The sequence below is a fragment of the Dermacentor andersoni genome, chromosome 5 (assembly GCF_023375885.2).
Source record: "Dermacentor andersoni chromosome 5, qqDerAnde1_hic_scaffold, whole genome shotgun sequence".
Classification (NCBI taxonomy): Eukaryota; Metazoa; Arthropoda; class Arachnida; order Ixodida; family Ixodidae; genus Dermacentor; species Dermacentor andersoni.
In genome coordinates this window covers 65,093,136-65,114,278 of record NC_092818.1, presented here as the reverse complement: position 1 = coordinate 65,114,278, position 21,143 = coordinate 65,093,136, and the positions used below count along the sequence as shown (strand labels likewise).

Genomic DNA, 21,143 nt, shown 5'->3' with positions numbered 1-21,143 from the left:
TTCACAAATGAAAGCAAGTGCATAGGATGGTGACAGTTGTTTGTGGCTGCCATATTTGCAACACACTGTACAGTGGCCTCTTGTTCCCAATGCCGTTTGTAGATATTCATCGATCTATTTTTTTAAGTTTATAAGAATTTACAAAACCGGTGAAAAAGTGTCATAGATGGTTGCATGCATTTGTGTGGACAGTGGATGAATGAGGGTGAAGGGGGAAGGATATACGGATTTTGTGGCAATAAAAAACTCCTGCAGAACAAGGGTCCACTATTGAACAGAACCTAATTGGTATTCAGTACAACAGAACGCCACTAATTTAGTTTCAGAGGAAAAATATCACTTGATTCCATCCACCAATACTTCTATTGTTAAAATTTGTTTTGCAGATCGTCATATACTAGAACTGAGTTGTCAGTGCTGGCCCACTATTTTGGTGTGCCCTTTAATAAGGACAGACTATACTGTATACTGGAGAACCTCGCTGATATGATCCTGTTATGTATGATTTCCGAGAGCCAACATTCCCATTCGAAAACACAAGAAGTGACCCAATACAGTTATGTATCATCTTTGCTGGTTCATGCATTGCCGAAAGCATGCTTTTTTGGCCCCAACGTTCAGTACATCGCCAAACTGCAATCATATGATGCGTTTTCTGACGGCTCGATCCCACGTAAACAAGGCGTGAGGCGCCTCGCAGCAACTTTCCTGCAATACTCAACCATGTGAAAATGCCAGCACGCATTCAATTTCCTATCCCTGTGCCAGCAAATCTCCCTGGTTGCCGCACACCGCATTCACAGCTATTGAGGCCAATCATACTGCAATAAGCATCAACTATCTGATTCACATCGAGCAGAGCGTAGTACTGTTGGAAGATTTTAATACGCAATAACCCAAACGCAATAACCCAAACCCAAAAGTGGGTGTCATGTTTTGCTCTGGTGGCATCGTATTCTCGTGCTGCCCACCATCTCGATTTCGTTTAGGTTTCTGGTCGCCATCTTATACACTACGCAATACAAAAACGATGTGCGCCTCTGCTTCGCTTGTCCCCACCAGCTCGACGCGCATTGGCATTTCCTGTGGCAACGATTCGCGATGAGTGGGCACGTCAAAACTTCCCATCAAAATGCTCTGCTCGAAAAAGCTGCTGACATAGGATGAATTTCAGCAGGGCAAGCGTAAGCCTGCCGAAGCCGCAAAAATGACCACACACATCTTGGGCCCGCTTGGCACGCGTCGGAGTCCCATGCTTCAATAATTCGCCTAGTGGTCTGCATTACATAGATGCCAACTAGAGTTGACACAAATTTTTTTTGACTTTGGATCATATGTTTTCCTGGTTAGTATGCTTTTCCTGGCAGTTTCTTTTTTTTTTTAATACGTATGGACGACGTTTTCTACTGTACCTTCATTTCTATGTACCTTAGTTACCTATAGGTTGCTACATTTGTTATGCTATGCTAGGAGATGCCCAAAGCAAGGGCAGCACTATATTTTCTTGCACAAAACTTGTAAGCATTAAATTTTGTAGAAACCTTTCTGATATTTATTTCAATATTCAGCTTCATTTCTTGATTCAATTTGAGATCTACTATTCAGTACTCGAACCCCCCTATTAAAGATCAGCACTACCGAATAAATACAATGGTAGCGTGCAAACAGTGTAATGGCATCAATGGCAATACAGTAAAAGCTCGTTAATTCGAACTCGTGGGGGACTGAAAAATTGTTCGAATTAAGCGGAGTTTGAATTAACGAGCGGGCGGCAAAAAAAAAAAAAGATGGCCATTGCATTTGGCTGCTAGGGCCGAAGCCAAAATAGCCATATCTGGGATCGTCATCGAGGAATACGCACTACTACTCTTTGAGGTCGGCGATTGCGGGTATTAAAATCATGCGAGTCCAAACACCAAAGGAAATAAAGATATCCAATCAATTTATGCGCCTGGAACTAATGATAAATGTACCCACGTGAGCGTCAGGCTTAATGATGAAATATGACACTATTTATGCTTCAAAAACATGTTTATTAACAAAAGAATAATGATCGAAGCATATCAACATGAAAAATAATCGGTGATTTGCATTTGTTTGCGCTTTCTTCGCCGCGACTCGAGAAGCAATGTCTGCAACTTGCCCAACATCTCCAGCGCAGCATCCGAATTCTCATCGGTGGAGAAATAGCGCGCAGCCAGATCGAGTCCCGATGCTGCTTCACATGCGCTCGGAGGAGGCAACGGATCGTCCTCTTTGTCGGACTCGTCGTCGCTGTCAGGCGTGCTCGCCGCGCGTGAGTCGTGCTGCTGACTGGACGCAGCCTCGATAATCTTGGCGTCAGTTAAAGGCCCCGTTGTCTCCACGCCGTTGTCTACGTCGACAAAGCTCTCGAAGTCCACACCCTCCGATAAAACAGCGTAGGCAGGGTCCAGCACGATGGAGCCATCATCTTGATCCACTTGAACATCAAAGTCGGCTGTGCAGCAGGCTTCTGTGGTTTCACTGAAGCCACACTTGCGGAAACAGTTAGCGATAGTGTCTGCCTTGACGGTGTTCCACGATGTTGCCAGCATGTGGCAAGCTCCGAGCAGGTTGACATCATACGGCTTCCCGCTTTCCATGCATACAAGAACCCGTTCTAGGAGGTGGCGCCTGTACAGAGTCTCCTCTATCTGCACGCGGCAGCGGTGATGGCTCGGCCTGAGCCAATCGGCAGGCCCGTGCACTTTCCTTTTCATCCTTCCCTCAGTCGCAACAACAACAATGCGGGAGGCTCCAGCAAGGAAATTGGCGGCTCGCCTCGTGCGTGCAAAAATGCGCGCTGGCTTATTTATTCTCGTCGCTGTGCATATTAAAAAAAAAATTTCAATGCATTGTACTCGTTACAAGACGACTTCTATTTACGAGAAGCAATGTCGGCTGCCGGCTCCTAGTTCGAATTAACCGACGTGAGTACCGGTACGTTCGAATTATCGGGCGTTCCGGCCCATTGATATACATAGGGCTTTGCAGGGACCCGGGCATCAGTTCGAATTAACCGGCGGTTCGAATTAAGCGATTTCGAATTAATGAGCTTTTACTGTAACACAAAAGTGCCATTCATGCCAGTTTTGCCGTTTCATTAGACAGACATGACCATGGACGAAGAATAATCGCAACGTGTGCTACACAACAGATATTTGGTTTCACTCTGACAACTGTTTCGAAGGTATTTTACTACTTTAGTGTGCCGTCCTCGCCCTGCTGGAAAAAGAAATAGTATTCCTAGAGAATCGATGACGACACTTGGCATCGTACGCATGTGTGCTCTTTTCCTATTGTGTACGAGTGCATGAAAATGCTATATATGTGCCTTTTTTTTTGTAATAAGCTTCATCTGTTAGTTGGTACCCATCCTGCTGTGCATGTTGCTCCATCTGCGTCCGTCTTGGTGAGATTGTTTTACACTATATACTGCCAAACACAAAACAAAAAGACTGACAAGCACACATTTTTGCATCGACAAGACTGCTATGGCCATGCCTCTTGCACTAGCACTGTGCAAAGAGCTAGTTTCTAAGATTACATCGAGTGCCTTTGCTGAAAATCCCAAATGGCATGCAGTGAAGAGATATGTGCTCACTGGTAGATGGTCTCGTTCACATCAGCGCTGTCCGCTCCATAAATGCTGCCGTGATGTTGAAGGACTGCCTCTAGGGCGGCCTCGTTGTTCCTCAGTCCCTCAGGAATGTAGAAAGGAGCATCGGGGTCAAGCTCTGGGATCCTGGATACGAGAGCAAAGGCCCACTTTGTCTATTGTACACAGTTCTTGCACGCGCATCTTTATTCGTATGGAACAGTAGCTGCACCGTGAAAAAGAACATGGCTAACTAGATCACCTTAACAAAATAAACTAAGTTTGGATGTACTAATAAACTGAACCTCTACAATGCCAAAAAAGCCAGCATTACCACGACAGCAGGTGTCTTAAGCCAGAAGAGAGGCAAAAGTTACAGAAAGGCAACGCCGCCTTTGCAATCCCACCGCAGCTTGCTGGAGTATTTCCGTTTTGTGAAGGGTGCAGACAGACGAGAGGTGTGTCACCTTTGCCCAATGCTTGTGTGCAAGCACATGTAGCGAAAGAGAAATCTGGGGACTGCACCTAGGTACTATGGAGGAGTACGCAATTTGCACCGTTTGTCCCTAGCTGATGGCAGTGTGTTCTACGCAAAGACCGGCACTTAACTTCCGCCCAAACAGGATCACAGCAGCCGACACATTGTCCGTCGTGGCGAAGCCTACAACAAATTCGCAGTAACAATGTGTCATTATTCATTGGTCTGTGGCCACTAAAGAGGCATCGAGCTAACCGCTCGTCCTGCACTTTGCGCCGAGTTGCTTCACTCCCCTTGACTGGAGCCCTCCGTGTCGGGCCTGGCAGTGAAGCATAGGTAATGAACTACTGCTGTAGAAGTCAAAGAGGCAAATGATACAATACCATATTTACCCGGTTGCAAGTAAGTCAACACCTCCCCTTCCCCCCATATCGCATGCCAGGAAAAAAAAAAAAAAAAAAGAACAGCATACCCGTGGGGGCATTCCATAACGAAAATTTATTAGTAGCTGGCATGGCTACCGGACTACTCGTCCTCCCTTGTGCAATCGTCCTCACTAGTGCTGCCATAGTCACTGCCGTCAGGGAGGCTCTTTTGACATGTCCAGTTGATATAAGTTCGCAGTCTTCTGCCGCCAGCAACTTGTACTCAAGGCGGAGCAGGTCCTTAAAAGGCGAACATCCAGGCTTGTCTCATGACCATGTCGCATGTCAGTTGCAGGGACTGATCACGCATTTCAGCGTCATATGCCTCAAGCTTGGCTTCCAGCTCTGGAAAGCATCCAGACTTTGGCCCATGGAAACCTTTTCGCTTGCCGTCACAGGTGAAAAGTTTGGTTCGCTGCAGTCGCCACTATCGCACCACCCATTAAGAGATATCAAACCTGCAGCCCGCTGCGCAGTTATTTGTTTCTTCAGCGTTAACCCTCTGAGGGTCGATTTTTTTTGCCATATGCGACCACCCAGGGATCGATTTCTTTTATTGCAGATTCCAATTCTTCTTAGGGACTTATATCGAAAAAAATTTACTGCAATTTTTCTAGGGTGACCGTAAAGAGAGAAAAAAATATTTTGCGTTGGTATATATGTACTCTTCATTCATGAATAATAACAATAAAAAAGGAAATAAGCTTATAAGGATTATAAATTTGATGCATTTTTATACACATAGTTCAAGGCCTTAAATATGCACACACGAGAATATTTCGCAAGACTCAAATGTTCCTGCTCTTGCACTAATATGTACATCCATAGCGTAATCGAACTGCGCAGGCGCGCGCACTCAAGAAAACTGTGTGGTTGTGTGCCCATCAAAAAAGCAAAAAGTGTGACAAACTTCCGCTAATCTTAATCTTATCGCCAACCAGTGTCAAAAAAAGAAAAGCAACGGAAACGTATGCACGGCGGGATCCTTCCTATGCGCACCCCTGTGAGCACTGAACGAGTGAGAAAGAGGCAGTCGCCCTTTGAGCGATTAGTAAAGAGTTAGCCATCAGTTTTGCAAGCGCAAGAAACTGACACCGCCTGCGGAACAAAACCTGAACCGTCGCCTGCCCGTGCGCGCACCAATGCGCCAGCGGAAGTATATAGAGGCGTGGAAGCGAACTAGCTCTAAAAGAAACCGTGAAACGAAAACAAAGAGAGGGAGGTGCGCGAATAAAATTCCCTGTATTCCCACATAGTGGCAGCACATGACAGAAAAGAAAAAGTTAGGAAATTGGCGCGCTTTTTAAACGTACAGACGACGCGTCGTAAATATATGGCATCGACTATTTTGGGACTTGTTCGTGGTGCCGTGTATTTACGTCATTTACCCTCAAAGAGTTAAGGATGGCAGCCCTCTTGAATGCTGCTGTGAACGAGCGCCGAATGTTTTGTAGACTCAGAGCAATCATGACTACAGAGGAAACATGGAAGTAGCACGTAGCCGGCAGTCAAATCGAACACATGAAACTAAAGAGCTACAGGGAAAGAGAAACACGCGAGCGGTGTCTGCTCTTCCCAAGAACTTTCAATACTCCCCACAAGCACCGCTGTTCTGAGGGTGCCGCCGCAAATGGAACAGCGGCACTTCCATGAACTATCGACACCCCCAAAGAGTGCTGTGTGTGCTGTACAACTCTAAAGAATGTTGAAAAACCCTTCGAAAAAGTGAACAAACGCGTGGGATAGTGGGAAGCTGCGAGTAGGACCATAGAACAAACATACAATTGTAACTACGTTGTAGCTCCCCTGATATCCCGTTGGTCTCCCTTTTCTTGCGGTGCCATGTTTTGCTTTCGATTGTAAGTCGATACCCCCCCCCCCCCCCCCCCCCACACTTTATATTTTCAAAATTTAAAAAAGAAGTCAACTTACAATCATGTAAATACGGTAATGCAGATTAAAGGAGGGGGGGGGGGGCAAAATTAAAGAAACACCTGCCAGGTGCAATTTGGCAACGGACCTCCCAATCATGAGCACAGTGCTGCTACGACTGCTACGTCACAAAACCATGAATAGAGGGCCAGGTCAGTGCGGAGCATTTATCTTCGGCCGCATAGTACAGCTCGGCTAGGAACAAATGGAGCAAAACGCATCCCTTCTCCGCAGTGCCTAGAAGTGCGACACTGTTTTTCCTTGCAACTCAAGCATGTGCACAAGGATCAGGAAAACATGGTGTATCGCTTGCATGTCTGCAACCTTGACAAAATGGAAATATGCAGCTCGCCATCACGTCACGGATTTAGATCGTCTGCACCCACTTAGTATTTTTCTACTGGTAAAGATAACTTGCAGTTTTCTAAAGGTGCCAAAGACTAAGGTTAGAAAGCTTAGACAACTTTCATAGCACCAAATACACACCAGCCCAAATACAAAATACTCAGATTCGTGACGTCCCAGTGATGTACAGGCCTTGTGCAACCTCTACCTGCAAAATTAGCGAAAATGCAATTTCAAAAGAATGCTTGATCAGTCTACTGAACTAATTTCATACTCCACTTTAAAGGGGCCCTGAACCACTCCTCGGGCTTGGTAAAAAGCACAGTCTGTGGATAGCATACGCTGCTGTGAACATCTCAGCCAAATTTTGCAGTTATGCGCGGCGCATGAATCTCGCAAGCAGAGTGCAAAGTCGCATTTCGCACAAACGCTCTCTTTTCAACAGAAGCAAGCTCCTCACTCTTTTCTGGAAGCTTTATTCCGTAATATAGCGGATTCCCCATACGCATCTGGAAATTGGCCAATAGCTAACATAAATAAAAAGGGTATATGGATCAATGTGCTTCTTCCTACTGATACTGCGTATATCTGTTGGCACAATTTAATAAACAGACCGAAGAAAACAAGAACCTGCTTTCAAATTTCAATAATAATTACATACTTCTGGAAGAAGCGTCTGCTCAGTTTTGGCAGAAGCCGCCCTGCTTATTGGTGGTTTAGTCGTTGGGTTTTGCTTATTTCGAGTAATTCTGAACGCTCAACTAGCCTCAAACCATGCAAAACTTAAGGTCAGTCCACGTGCACGCTTGCCAGCAAATGCCCACTCCTGGTTGCTCCTGGTTAGACGCCTTGGCACACTTCGCATCGCAATGAGCTTCAAAATGCGCAAGTCAGAAGTGGCTACTATCCGTCGGTCAAGCTGGTGCAACTACCCCTGTTGTGCATGAAGCAAATGCTGCAGTTGGACGTAGCTGCTGTCTCGTGTGTAGGGTAGATACTGCAGCTGCTGCGGGGTGCAGCAACGAGTCCACTGACTGAGGGCAACGCAGCTCGCCGAGGATAACCACGTTTGGCGTGTCATAGTTGCAAAAATCGGGAATAGTGGTGTCTACACGAAAATCAAAAATCAAAATTGGAATGCATGTCACGGTGATGTTCAGTAGGTGGAGCGATGTGGGCACAGCCTGCTCTGCTGTAGCCTTCGCAGTGCAAATAATTGGAGAAGGAGCGGAAGCACAACGAACGGTGTGTTTGATTGCCAATAATTCTGCTTCTGCTGAACGCATTGAAGAACATTTTGCGGCAAGGTATTTCTGAAATCATTTCTAATTTAACTTCAAATGAATTTCTCGACTTAGATAAAAAATGGTTCAGCGCACCACCTTTACTGTTTCTTTCAAAATCCAAAAACTTACATCTCTTTCTGCCTTAGGCAGAAAGTCTTCCAGTCACCATGCTCTTCAACAGCATTCTTGTACTCGGCCAGCCTCTTGATTCTTTCCTTATATTCCGAACTGTAAGAAAGGAAGAAAAAAAAAAAGTGACTTTTTCATGCCTGTGTGGTCCTGGCAGCTGGCTACAAAATGCCGCTGACAATTTTTGTGTTGACATGTGCAAGTATCAACAATGCTTGCGGATTATGCTCCACAGTGGACAAGAGCACCCAGAATGTGCAAGCAGTGAAGAGAGACATGTGATGTGTTCCCTTCGGTGTGTTCCAATTCTGACCAGCATTCTAGACAATCTACGTTGACAGCTAAGATGACAGCTTCGAGCCTTAGGAATGAACCATATTTGGAACTGTCCAGAAGCTGTCTTCATGATGTTACGTCACCTTGTGTCTGCAAGAAAAACCTACGAAAAAGAACATATCGCTGTATTTTAACTGTGTATGCGAACCTATTAAAAACACAATGTCACTTACATTAAAGGGCCCCTCACTAGGCCCCATAGTAAATTTTGGTTATATGCTGGAAGTTGTTACGTATCCTCGAGGGAGCGCTCTGCCACAAAAATTTTTCAAATCGGCTCATTAATAGCAGAGATAGAAATATTTCAGTGTCATGAACTCATGATTTCAGGAGACGAGCATCACCGCAAACATAGACGCCCTTTCCACTTGTCCCGTCTAGCCTCCGCAAGCGAAATTCCTTCCCTGCGTTCTCCCGTAACGGACCTCATGAATCGTGTGAAGCATACGTCACGGGCCCCGTCTTCATTTTTGTTTTCTCCTCCTCGCTTTTCTTGTGGCGCAGCGCACTTCCACTGACGGCATCGCGTGTGACCTGTTGAGATTGTCTCATTTCGCGCAGCACACGATTTTGCGTGCTGTGCATGAGGACACCTGACTAGCGGTATAAGTCTGTGCTACACGAATAGTGAGGAAGACACAAGTGGATCACAGAGCATCATCCTGCACTGGCACATGGCAGAAAATGACAGTGTGCGGCTGCACGATGTGGGAACAACAAGACGAAACAGAAGTACATCTCTCTTGCTGCAGTGCGAAGCAAAACAAAAACATGCAGACATTCGGTTTGTGTGTTTTATCATTTCTCTAAGCTTTAATTCGTTAATTATAGCAACATACTACACAAATAACAGATGTTGGCTTGAATAATTCTCGAAGTCATGTGTCACCACCAGTGACGTCAAAGCATGAACACGTGTACATAGGTGCACTAGTACGTGTACGTCATCCTCCAGCTTGGAGCGCGGTGGCTTCGAGGAGAAGGAAAAACGGCATTCAATTTTAAATTTCAGATCTTTCCACGGCACGTAGCGATGTAATACTTTCAGACACGATCGTTATTGCGCACTGTATACTCTGCGCTTGTCGGCTCAATATGGCCAGACCTGGTGAGGGGCCCTTTAAGCACACGAGAAAGCATGGCAATGCTTTCCTGTGAGCAGATAACCTTCCTGTTGAGTTTAAAAGCATTCTGCACAACCAGCACCTTGTTTGGACAGCAAATTAGCCTGCATCATTTTTGAAGTCCGATTTGTTTTTTCCGAAGCTGTCCCTTTTGCCATCTTCATCAGAAGTGGAACGAGACTTGAGATGGCCGCTGTCTGCAAGTTGTCTATTTAGCCACCTATGATGAGCATTTGAACACAGCCCTCAGCTGTACTTACCTTTCTTTGTCTTGCTCAGAGGCTGTGGCTGTAAGCTTTCCAACAAGAGCTTCCTGGGCATCACCATAATGCCCTCTATACTCAGTTTCATACTGAGCAGGCAATGCGCTGCGGACACTGTGCAAGTAGTGCTTGCCATGAAAGTCTTACTTCACATATTGCAAAGTGGACGCAGTGGAGTTGTTTTTATGTAAACGCTCTCTAGAGAATAAATGCACTTTGCATATTAGAACTTGTAAACAAAAGGCTACGTCAGATGACACCACATGTGCACCTTTGTGTGATGCTATGTACCACATTTCAGTCACGAGTGCAAGCAATGAACTGTGGCTGTCACCCGTATAAAAGTGCCACACCGCCTGTCCAGAGGTAAATACAGTAGAGCCTCGTTGATACTGTTTCATATGATTTCTCCGTGCCAATGCTCAAGAACACAGAAAATGACCCAACACAGTTAGGCTTTTTTTTTTTACCTGTTAATACATTCCCGGAATACACTACTATACTTTGACACCAATGTTCAGTACTATGCCAAACTGCGATCGTATGATGTGATTTCCAAGGACCACTAGGTCCCATGTAAACAAGAGGCGCGAGGCAAGCGCAACCGAGAGGGCAAGCGCCCACAACTGCAGCTTCCCTACAGTACTCGGCTACCTGTGTCACGTAAAAAGTATGGCACGAACTCTGCTTCCTATTCCAGTACCAGCGAAACTATTCGTGGGTCATTGCACATTGCATCTATAGATATGTGATATGCATCTTTACCGCTTTGTCTATTGGTGCACATGGCATAATGCCGTTCGAAGCGTGTTGCATGCTTTTAAGAAATACACAATGAAGAATGCCAACACTACACCAATGCATAAGAAGGGACATTATACTAATCCATAAAAAGGGAGACATCAAAGAATTCAATTGTAGGCCCATTAGCTTGCTTTCAGTATTGTATAAAATATTCAACAAGATAATCTTCAATAGAATAGGGACAACACGACTTAAATCAATCAAGAGAAGATGCTGGCTTCAGGAAGGGACATTCTACAATGGCTCACTTCCATGTCAGCCATCAGGTAATCGAGAAATCTGCAGAGTACGATCAACCCCTCCATACGGCTTTCATTATGAAAAGGCATTGCAAAATCAAGTACAGCAAGCATACGTGAATTTCTTGGGAAACATATCTACAAAGATTCTACACCTACCTTGGTCCTCCACAAGAAAGGTAGAAAATTACCTATTGAGAAAGGGGTCAGGCAAGGAGGCAAATTTTTTTCTATGCTATTCACTGCATGCTTAGAAATATTCAAGCTATTAGATTGGGAAGGCTTAGAAGTGAGGATCAAGGGGTGAATATCTCGACAACCTTCAGTTTACAGATGACATTGTCCTGTTCAGCAAAACAGAGTATGAATTTCAACAAAGGATTGAGGACCTTAACCGAGAAGGTGTAAGAGTAGGGTTGCAGATTAATATGCAGAAGACAAAGCTAATGCTCAATAGCCTAGCAAGGGAACAAGAATTCATGATGGCCAGTCAGTCTCTATATCCTGTGCAGGGGTAGGTTTTTCTACGTTAACTACTAACAGGGGACCTTGATCATAAGGAAACTTACAGAAGAATAAAAATGGGATGGAGTGCACGTGGCAGGCTTGCCACATCCTGACTAGGAGCTTCCCACTAGCACTGAAAAGAAAGGCGTAAAATCAATGCATTCTACTGGTGCTAACATATGGGTGGAGGTTGACAAAGAAGCTTGAGGACAGGTCAAGGACTGCGCAACGTGTGTGAATGAAAAAAGTTAGGTGTAATGTTAGGCAACAGGAACAGAGCGGAGTGGATAAAAGAGCAAACGGGAATAGCTGATATTCTAGTTGACAATAAGAGGGAAAAATGGAGCTGGCCAGGCCATAGACCATTAGTCACAGAATGGGTGTCAAGAGAAGGGAAGCCAGGGTGTCTATCGAGTTGACATTTCCAAATTGCCTTAATTTTCCAGGTTTTCCCCGAGTGCCTTCGCAATATTTCCTGAGTGACACAGAACTTTGTTTTATGTCAAGACGGTCTTCCTACCTCATGTCGCCCAATGGTGTCACTCTCTAGTAAGCATGCTAAAAAATAAAAAAACTACTTAATCCAGTCTGAATAGTAAGGGGTAGTGTTTATTTTATTCAAAAAGAAAACAGAAGGGAGGGGTTAGTAAAATGCACAGCGAATAAAATATCTTCAAAAGGAAATAGTAACCCCCCCCCCCCCCCCCCCCCATTGCTAACTGACATTCTCAACTACGAATAAAAAAAGATGCACACAGAATATTTTCGAATATGAGCTATTTCTATCAAGTAATAGCAAGCTAACTGGTATGAGGCCCGAACTTTATCAGAAGTGAGATTCTCTCACAACAGCTGGTAAGTCAACCTCGACTGTCTTGACATACTCAACCCGTGCACAACACCCTTTAAAGAGTTCTTTTTTTTTTTTTAAACTTGGATGAAGGACACCTGCATCTCCGTGTCAGCCAACACTGCTTTTTGAGTGCAAGCTCTCAAAAAATCAACGGCGTGCTTCCTTCCCCGTTCATTTCTCAATGCGCAGGTCCTTTGTCTTCTTGTTCTCCTTAGGCTGCGCATTCGCCACATGGACTATTTGAAGCGTCCTCTTAGACAATTGTGCAGTCAGCGTCTGATTTTTCGGATTCCCTAAGGGGTTGACAAAACGTCCAGAAAAAAAAATGAATGCATGTCTTTTACAGCCCTTAAGGGTTCAAATCACCACAGGCATGCCCGAAAAGGTTCTGAAGGCCTGCCAGTACTTATTAGGCATATCGGTGCTCGTACTGTGATAGAAGATGGCGGGTGTATGTGTATAATTAAGGAATACATACTGTGTCCCGTCACAGCTGCCCCCTCCCACACTTGTTATGCTTCACAGTAGAACATTGCTGTAATGCGGTGAAGTTAACTTTCGAGAACCGGTATTATGCAACGCGTCATGCTTTCTGAACTTCGAAGCCAGTCGCGATGACCACAAAGCGGTGTCGATAGCTGACAGCGACGAATTCTTTCAATGAAAAACACGGTACAAAACGGTAAGAAGCTTAAGCTAGGCCCAGCAATGCTGCGGTAGTGGCTACGGCAGCCAGCGGATCTGCGTGCGAGTGTGCCGGTTCGAGGCAGCGAGTTTATCAAAATGGCGGCAATTGTGACTTTTATTAATGCCGTTTCGGACCTGCGGTCACGGCATAAAGTCCGGAAAATCGTACGGCGAAGGGTTCTTGCGTTCGAAATTTCAGCGTTCTTCTACATTGACCCTATGGGGCACGTACTGGTGCCATGAAGCCGTCCATATTATCTGGCATCCGGAAAGTTGCTCGTTGACTGCACACTGGCAACTCCTCCAGCAGACGACGCGGCGTCAAAGACCCGTCGTCACGATTCCTCTATGTTACTCGGGCCAGTATTACCGTGACTTTGGGTTCCCTTTCAATAAATTTACAGCCAATTTTCCCTCATAGAAGCACAAATTCCCTGAGTTTTCCCTGAGTTTTTCCAGACTACTCAAAATCCCTAAGAATTCCCGGTTGGTAGACACCCTGGAAGCGCAGTCGAGGATGGCAGAAGCTTTCATGCTTTATTTTTGAGAAGTGTAAATAATGAATAGTAGATTTCGAATTGAATATCAAATCATATACTGAGTATCAGAATATTTAACACAAACTTTTATGCTTACTAATTTTGTGTAAAAAACACAGCACTGCAAATTTCCAGGAGGCTAATCACATTACATCTTACTAGCTATTAGTAACTTTGGTAACAAGTAATCGAGATGTGTAGTATGCTCTGCAAGTGCTCTCTCTCACCGAAAGAGAACAAAAGCAGACTCTCTGCTTTTGTTTGATTCATATTATGGGCACCTAACTGACGGCATGAAGGCACAGATTTTGCAAACTGGCTCACCTATATATCGCTGTCGTACCCTGGGAGTTTGACCAACCAGTTGCAGCTGCTTGACATTTGCGTAAATAAGGACAGGCTAGTAGGATTGTAAGGAATAAGGATTGTAGCCTATCCTTGTAGGATAGGCTACAATAGTTTTAAACAGGCTGGTTAACAGAGGAAATGCATCAGCTAACCATGACGGGCTGTGTCAAGCGTGTGTCCCGAGGGCAAGTGGTGGGCTGGACTGCCGTGGCCTGGAACATCCCATACCTAATCAGACAAGCATTTCTAACGCACTTTATAGCACTGAAGATTGTGCGCTGTGTGAAGAAGACAGCGACAGAGCTCAGAGACAACAATGAAAACAATGAGCACAGCAATGATGATTGCGAGTGAACTCGGGCAATTTCATGGCTGGTGCTGAATACTGGTGTAGGAAGAGTGATGGCGGCCGACAAGCCACGCAGTCACCCCTAGATTTATTTTGCAAAAAAGCGAGAAGATGGAGAGCAGTGCGGCGGCTGTGGTGACTAGCCCGGTCCAGAACGAGAGTGCATTCTATCCAATGCTTGTGACCCAAGCCACCAGAGATATGCGGTGAAATGACAAAGATGACCCCGCCCCCCCCACTATTTCCTGTAAATGATACTTGCCTTGTCTGGCTGTTTACTATTTATTTGGGTCAGCTTACATTCAAGAAATGTTTTTTGTAACTTTTTGACCTTCTGAATTTTCGGAGTTGGCTTAGATTCGAATAAATACAGTACATGATGAATGCGGCTATTCACAAGGTAGCAACAGCAGTCACAGTCAGCGAAGTTTGAGAGCATTTACGAATAAGTCATTGCCTAAAAAAAAAAAATATATCCAAAAGATGTAGAATGCTCAGACTTACTAAAGGAAGTCGCCGGCATCCAGCTCCAAGACACGCACTGGCTTGCTCCTTTTCTTCTTCCACTTCTTGGCTCTCCCATCCACGTGAATATCCTAAAGTTGATGGGCAGATGCGAAGGCACCAAACATTTCATTTATTTCAATACCCTAAGGGTCCACAGGGCAATACAGAGAGAAGTTGGTACATAGGTTAAAGAAAAACACCAGCCAAGCAACATTACAGAAGATCGGAAGAACAGTTAAAATACAACACAAGCTTACAAAAATAATGTAAGAATACAAATAAATCTAAAAATACAATAGGTGCATATAACTACAGATATGATTGGTAATGGCCACTTTGAATGACGCAGCATCTTCAATGATGGCAACGGAGTGGTAAATTCAACCTGATTTTAATTTATTCAGAGAAAACTCGCTGGCAAGGAATATAGACTAAATGCTGCTTAACCCTTATAGGGTCGAATTATTTTGAAAAAAACTTTCCTAGGTGGTCAAATTACTTTATTGCCAATCTTGAATCTACAGAATCTATAAAGTCGCGAATAAATAGTAAAAAAAAAATTAGGAACAGTATTTTGGTGTCGGCATCACTCAGAACTGCAAAATGTTCAATAGTATTTCAGAGTGTAGTACTCCTTGAAACACGGGTCTACGCACAGTGCCTTATTGCAGTCTGCACACCTAAAACGTGTGTCTGTTCTCCTCTTGGAGCAATGAGTTGTGTTGGCACACACGACATATTCTCTGCGTGCGGCTGCCTTGGGCAGAGGTCTGAGGCACCCTCTCGCGTAAGTGCGTTGCCGCTGAGACCGAGAATACCTCGCAAGCGGTGATGATCAACAAGCTAAGAGCAGCGCCACTCAATATAGAAATCAACTTCCCCACAACCCCTGCAAGAGAGTGCCGACAAAGAGAAAGATCACGTTTCGCGGGCCTCCACTGCTATCACGCGGCGAAACCGAAACCGCAAAAGGGGTGCTGCCGCAGTCTGCGCGATGCGCTGAAGCTACAAATGAGTTCTTTTTATCTCTGCAAGAAGGTAACGAAAATTTCAAATGCTTCTTGTAAGTCCTAAGAGGTGGAAGCACCTCCCAGTAAGCACGCATCATCATTATGGCGCAAAATTTATAACGGAGGGTCGAAACCGTACCCGTACGGCAAATATTTTACAGGACAGAAAACCGCCGCCGTACATATACGGCAAAAACCTGTGTGCAGCTATAGTGCGCAGCAATAGGGAATGCCCATTACGCCACCGCTATCTTTGAGGGTGTTGTGGGAAAGCGCGCCACCTGTCACCAGAGCACACATAGTTTGGGGCGGCAAAGTTTCATATATCTGTTTTACAACCTACCCCGTCTGAAATAAAAAATGAAAAAAATTTATGCAATTTTCCAGGTGAGGTAGAAAGTATTTGATATACGCAATAATTCTGTATATCTGTGCTTGATATAAGGAGGTTAGACTGTATACTGTATTTACTTGCATAATGATCGCACTCGCATAATGACCGCACCTCTGAATTTTCTTGTCAAAATTCGATATTTTTCTTTCCCATGAAATGATTGCACCTCAAACTTGCCACAGCGATACGTCATGTGCCAAGTCTAGCTAATGATGATCACGCTTACCATCTGTTGAATGCTGTCAACTGCTACGCGACCAACTTTTCAAGACACACCAAGCAGTCTGCACGCACCAAACATTCTTAAGTAGATGCCCCATTTCATTCCTTTCATCACGTTCCGAAAATTCCATGGGGGGGGGGAAGCTGCAACCAAACTTGCCTTGGCTTTGTCGTCGACACCAAAACAAAAAAAAAGGCGCCTTTCGATTCTTCTCGTCTGCACTTGTGAGCACGAAGCAAATCGTGAGCGACAACGATAGTAGCCACGTTTACACTGTACCCTATTCATACGCCGGCACATGTAACACAGCTAAGATATTCACCCACCCTTAGCGGAAAGATGCCGTATTAGGATAGCAGTGAAGACAAATGCCGCAGTTTCCGCAGCAATGCCCGCCATGTGTTTCTATGTCACTGGCAACTAAGCACACCCATCTGTGTTTTTGTCCCCGAAAGTGGACATCACTACATTATTGTTGCACACTTGCTGAAACTAACAATATTATTCATTACTGATACAGAGGAAACTGTTTCAATGCGCATAATGTACTCACGAGAAGAAAAAATAATGGCGTTTGGGAATGATCCGCAAAATCCCGCATTTGCTGCGGGATTTTCATCCCGCAGCAAATGCGGGATGAAAAAAATTTGTTTCTTTTCACAGGAAACTTAACCAGCGCAATGATCACACCCCTGAATTTGCGTCAATTTCTTTTAACAAAAAGTGCGATCATTATGCGAGTAACTATGGTATTATTATCATGGCTTCAGCAACGTGGCTAGGCCCACAACCCCCATTAGGCAGCAATGAAACAACATATGAGAACATGAGGAAGTAACAGAAGCAAACTGCGAACACTAGGCCGCAAACATAAAAGCGATAGATTTGCGGATACCTTTAAGTATGCAGTGGATAACCAATACACTTCTAGAAAAAGCAAAAGCAAAAGAAAAACAAAGGAAAGCAACTTATGCATAGATAGCCCAAGACGACAGTGCCCGTGAACTGGAAATTTATAAAGGAGTATACGCTAGAGCTTTATGATGAACTAATCACTCGTAGAACCAAACTCAAGCAGGTCACTTCAGTAGAGAAGAGTATATATAGACTATCGACAAGTCTACGCAATTGGTTGCATTTGAGTCCTTTTGTTTGTTCAAGCTCTGCTCAAAGCGTTAAACAGCACAACACTCCCAAGAGACTTGAGTATTGCCTTGAAGAATGCGCGTAGAGTTCTGCTGTGCACAATTAAAGTGCTGGGCAAGAAAAGTTGAAACTGCAGCATACACACCTCATCAATGTCTTCATCTTTTTTCAGTACGTACGGAGCATCTGAAATAAACGAAAGGGGGTGAAGTGATGCAACAAGAGGCCTATCCCATGTTACTCCCTATTGACATCACAGCATTCCTGGTACAGTAGAACCCCGCTGTTACGTTCCTCACTGCTGCGTTTTCCCGGCTGCTACGTCGTTTTCATCCGGTCCCGGCATAGCTTCCATAGGATCCAATGTATAAGGAACCGCGCTGTTACGTTGTAGCTGTGAAAACGTTTCCGCATGATACGTCGCAACTTAGCACCCCGAACCCGCCTGGGCTAAAGTAGACAACGCGCTCCAACCGCCATTTTGGCTTTTGACGAGTTTTGGCTGGGCTTGGCCGGGCTTGGCTATGGAACTGGCTGCAAGAAACCGCACGCCAGTTCGAGAGGCCGCATGAGGCCGCCACTAAGTGGCCGTTCGTGAAAAATGATCTTACTATCATCACTGTGATTACGGTCACCGCATGGTTGTTGGACGGGTCGACTCACGGAGGAAGGAAACTCGGGAGAGGCCCTGACGTCACTCTTTGTGAAGCTAAAGTGAAACCGGAAGTTGGCGTTGCTCGTGGCGTTGCTCCGCCTATCGGGCCTGCTCTCCTCTCTTGTTTACGTTTCTCCCATGCCGCACTGCGCGCAACCGGGCAGCTCGGACGCGCGCGCTCCGCAGCAATACTAAACAATCGTTAGCACGTTAGCATGATTACGCCAAAGAAGGCAAAATTTCCCGCGGATATTCGTTCGTTCGTTGCCATTGCCGTGGCACGGTGACGACAAGGAGCACGAGCCGCATGATGCCGGGGAGTTGCCAAATCTTAGCTTTGGAGAAGCCGTCGCGGCTCTGGACCTCCTCCGCAGGTACGTCGCACCTCACAGCGACGCTGACAGCAATGCGGCCTTCCAGGCTATTGAGAAACGTGTGGCGATTTATAGCGAGCGAAAGAAACGGCAAGCCACCATTCTAGACTTTTTCAAGTCCTAAGCGCAAGCTGTGGAAATAAATTGTCTATAGTTGAAGCTGCACTTTTTTCATTCATTTTCGGAGCTTTCCTCACTGTTGCGTTTTCCCGGCTGTTACGTTTTTTTTCCCCGGTCCGGTGAAAAACGTATGAACGGGGTTCCACTGTATTCACATGGTGTAATTCCGCAAATGTTCAGTAACATACAAAAAGAAGGTTGCAATTTAGCCCAAAGGGCCTGACAGCGATGACAAAGAACTAGTAGTACAGTTAAACCTCGACATCACAAAATAGGTAAAATTGGCAATTTGCTTCGTTATACTAAAATTTTGTTGTATTGAAATTCGACCTTTTATGCGAATAAGTACAGTTGCCGATCCATTTTTTCTTACACAGAAAGGGGCTGTAAAACTTTCCGGATCATTGGTCAATCGAAAAAAGCAAATTTGAATGAGAAAACAATTGATTTTGATGGATGCGGGAGTCGGCGACGAATGATACTGTTTAATGCCACATCCATGATATCTTCACATCGAAGGCACGAATTAAGCAAAGCCCGCCACACTTTCACATGCATTGCACCCCTACGGCTGATAGCGTCGCCCGTACTGGGATGACACTATTGGCATGGATAGAATGCTTCGTCATCCTTTCGCTTCAACGGGTCGGCGAAACTCGAGATTACACAACTTCCAATAGTACTGTATTTGCTCGATTCTTACGCGCACCCGATTTCAGTTACCAAAAGAAGTAGAAAAAAAAAATGCTCTCGATTATAATGCGCACCCTTTTGCTGTGACCTAGAAAAGGAACAGTCCTTTACAGTACCACACACCTAATTCTTTCATACAGAAACACAACTTTCTCTCATTTGGAAAGAAGTTACTCCCAATGCACTAAATTTGCAATAAAAAAAAAAAAAGTCACAGTTTCGCCCGAAAGGCAAAGCATCGATTACGATAGCAAATTTAGTAGACAGCCATACGAAAACTAAGGATAGTAGTTTTATTGGCCGTATAAACTTTTAAACAATCGCTTACTAGATAAATTAACGAGCATGGTGTCACGCATGCACAAGCCAACATGAACACGTCTCACTCAATGACTGCAGAAACTTTATCAAAACTCTGGAGTGAGGAAGTGCAGTAGCAGGAGCGAGGGAATTGACCATTGTGCGGCCTCTCGTTTCAACGAAAACTAAGCGACGAGAACACAGCGCGGTGTGCCTAGATGTGTAGACTCATGTCTCCATCGTAGATCGCTTTCAAGATAGGGGCCGCGCGGCCGCACCGTACGTAGTAGCCGCCGTTGTTGAACGCCTCTACTGTTTGCGCCAGTCCCACACACAAATTTCGGGAACTCCGAACGCCGGTGATTTGGCCCAATTTCCGTTCGTCTCCGCACATGTGATCGCTTTCCTTTTAACCCTTTCGCTGTCACGGACATACCGGTACGTCATCGCGCTTCCCCCCCACAGTGTCACTGACGTACTGGTACGTTCTTTATCGCGCATTCAAAATTTCACGCCTGAGCGCAAAGCTGGCGCTCCTGGACTGGCCACGCCATCTGTTGACTCTTCCTACAAGTTCGTATTTTCGCCCCGACCTGTGTTAGTCTATGTATTGAAGAGTACGGTGCGACTGCCACCCCCCACTTTCTCTTTGCTGAGTAGCGCGGCGGCTCCGCGTTCGCTGGATTATGCATCGCGCGCGTGTGGTTATGGGTTCAAGGGTTGTTCTGCCATCTCCGCTGGTTTGAAGGTTTTTATTTTTCTTCTGTTGGTGTGTCTGCTACGGCGCGTCAAGTTCAGGCGCACATACCGCTGCCTCTTCGAAAAGGGTGACTCGATTGATGCTTTCGCTCTCTAGCTGCACCCTCGCTTCCGACTTGCAGCAGTAAACGTAAGGCCCTTCGAACTTTGTTTTAGCCTTTTTTCATCTCCCTCTGTTTTCTTGATCACACAACGTCCCATTTTTCTCCGTTGTGTGGGCGACTGAAAGCGCATCCTCCATGCGCGCGGTTACTTTCGGATCGCTGAGCGCGCGGGACCTTTGTCTGCTCTTTGGAGCGATGGCTCTTCCGATTAAGAATACGAGCCAAGCTCGGATTTGGACTCTGACAGCGTCTCATGCGAGGAAGATATGAGTTCCGCATCGTCAGATTCGGATGTTGAACGGATGTTATAGTCAGGCTGATGATGATGTTTACTAACAACAGCTGCAGGACACTGAAATGTGCATATTGCATTGACTATGTTATTTGTATACCAATCATAATCAAAAATAAATTGCTATGTTCATTCCCTGTTATGCTCGTTCGCTGAAACCAAGCCAACACTGGGGGTGCGTCACAGCCAGAAAGGTCCGACAGCGAAAGGGTTAATTGCGGCATCATGATGAACTCGCATGTCTTTGCAGTCGGCACTTCCATGCTGATAGAGCAAATGCAGAAAACAGGAAGGCGAACGGTG

The 21,143-nt window shown here is 45.3% G+C and overlaps 1 protein-coding gene across 9 annotated transcripts in view; it reads right to left on the bottom strand.

Moving 5' to 3' along the window:
• Positions 1-21,143, bottom strand: part of LOC126531958 (uncharacterized) — a 206,992-nt gene that overhangs the window by 84,869 nt on the left and 100,980 nt on the right. For all 9 annotated transcript variants that reach the window (XM_072288186.1, XM_072288187.1, XM_072288191.1 and 6 more), the window contains 4 exons: positions 17,689-17,729; positions 14,768-14,859; positions 8,215-8,313; positions 3,626-3,766 (listed from right to left, as the gene is read on the bottom strand). In XM_072288186.1, the coding sequence (XP_072144287.1) occupies positions 3,626-3,766; positions 8,215-8,313; positions 14,768-14,859; positions 17,689-17,729 (373 nt within the window). The remainder of the gene's footprint in view (positions 1-3,625; positions 3,767-8,214; positions 8,314-14,767; positions 14,860-17,688; positions 17,730-21,143) is intronic.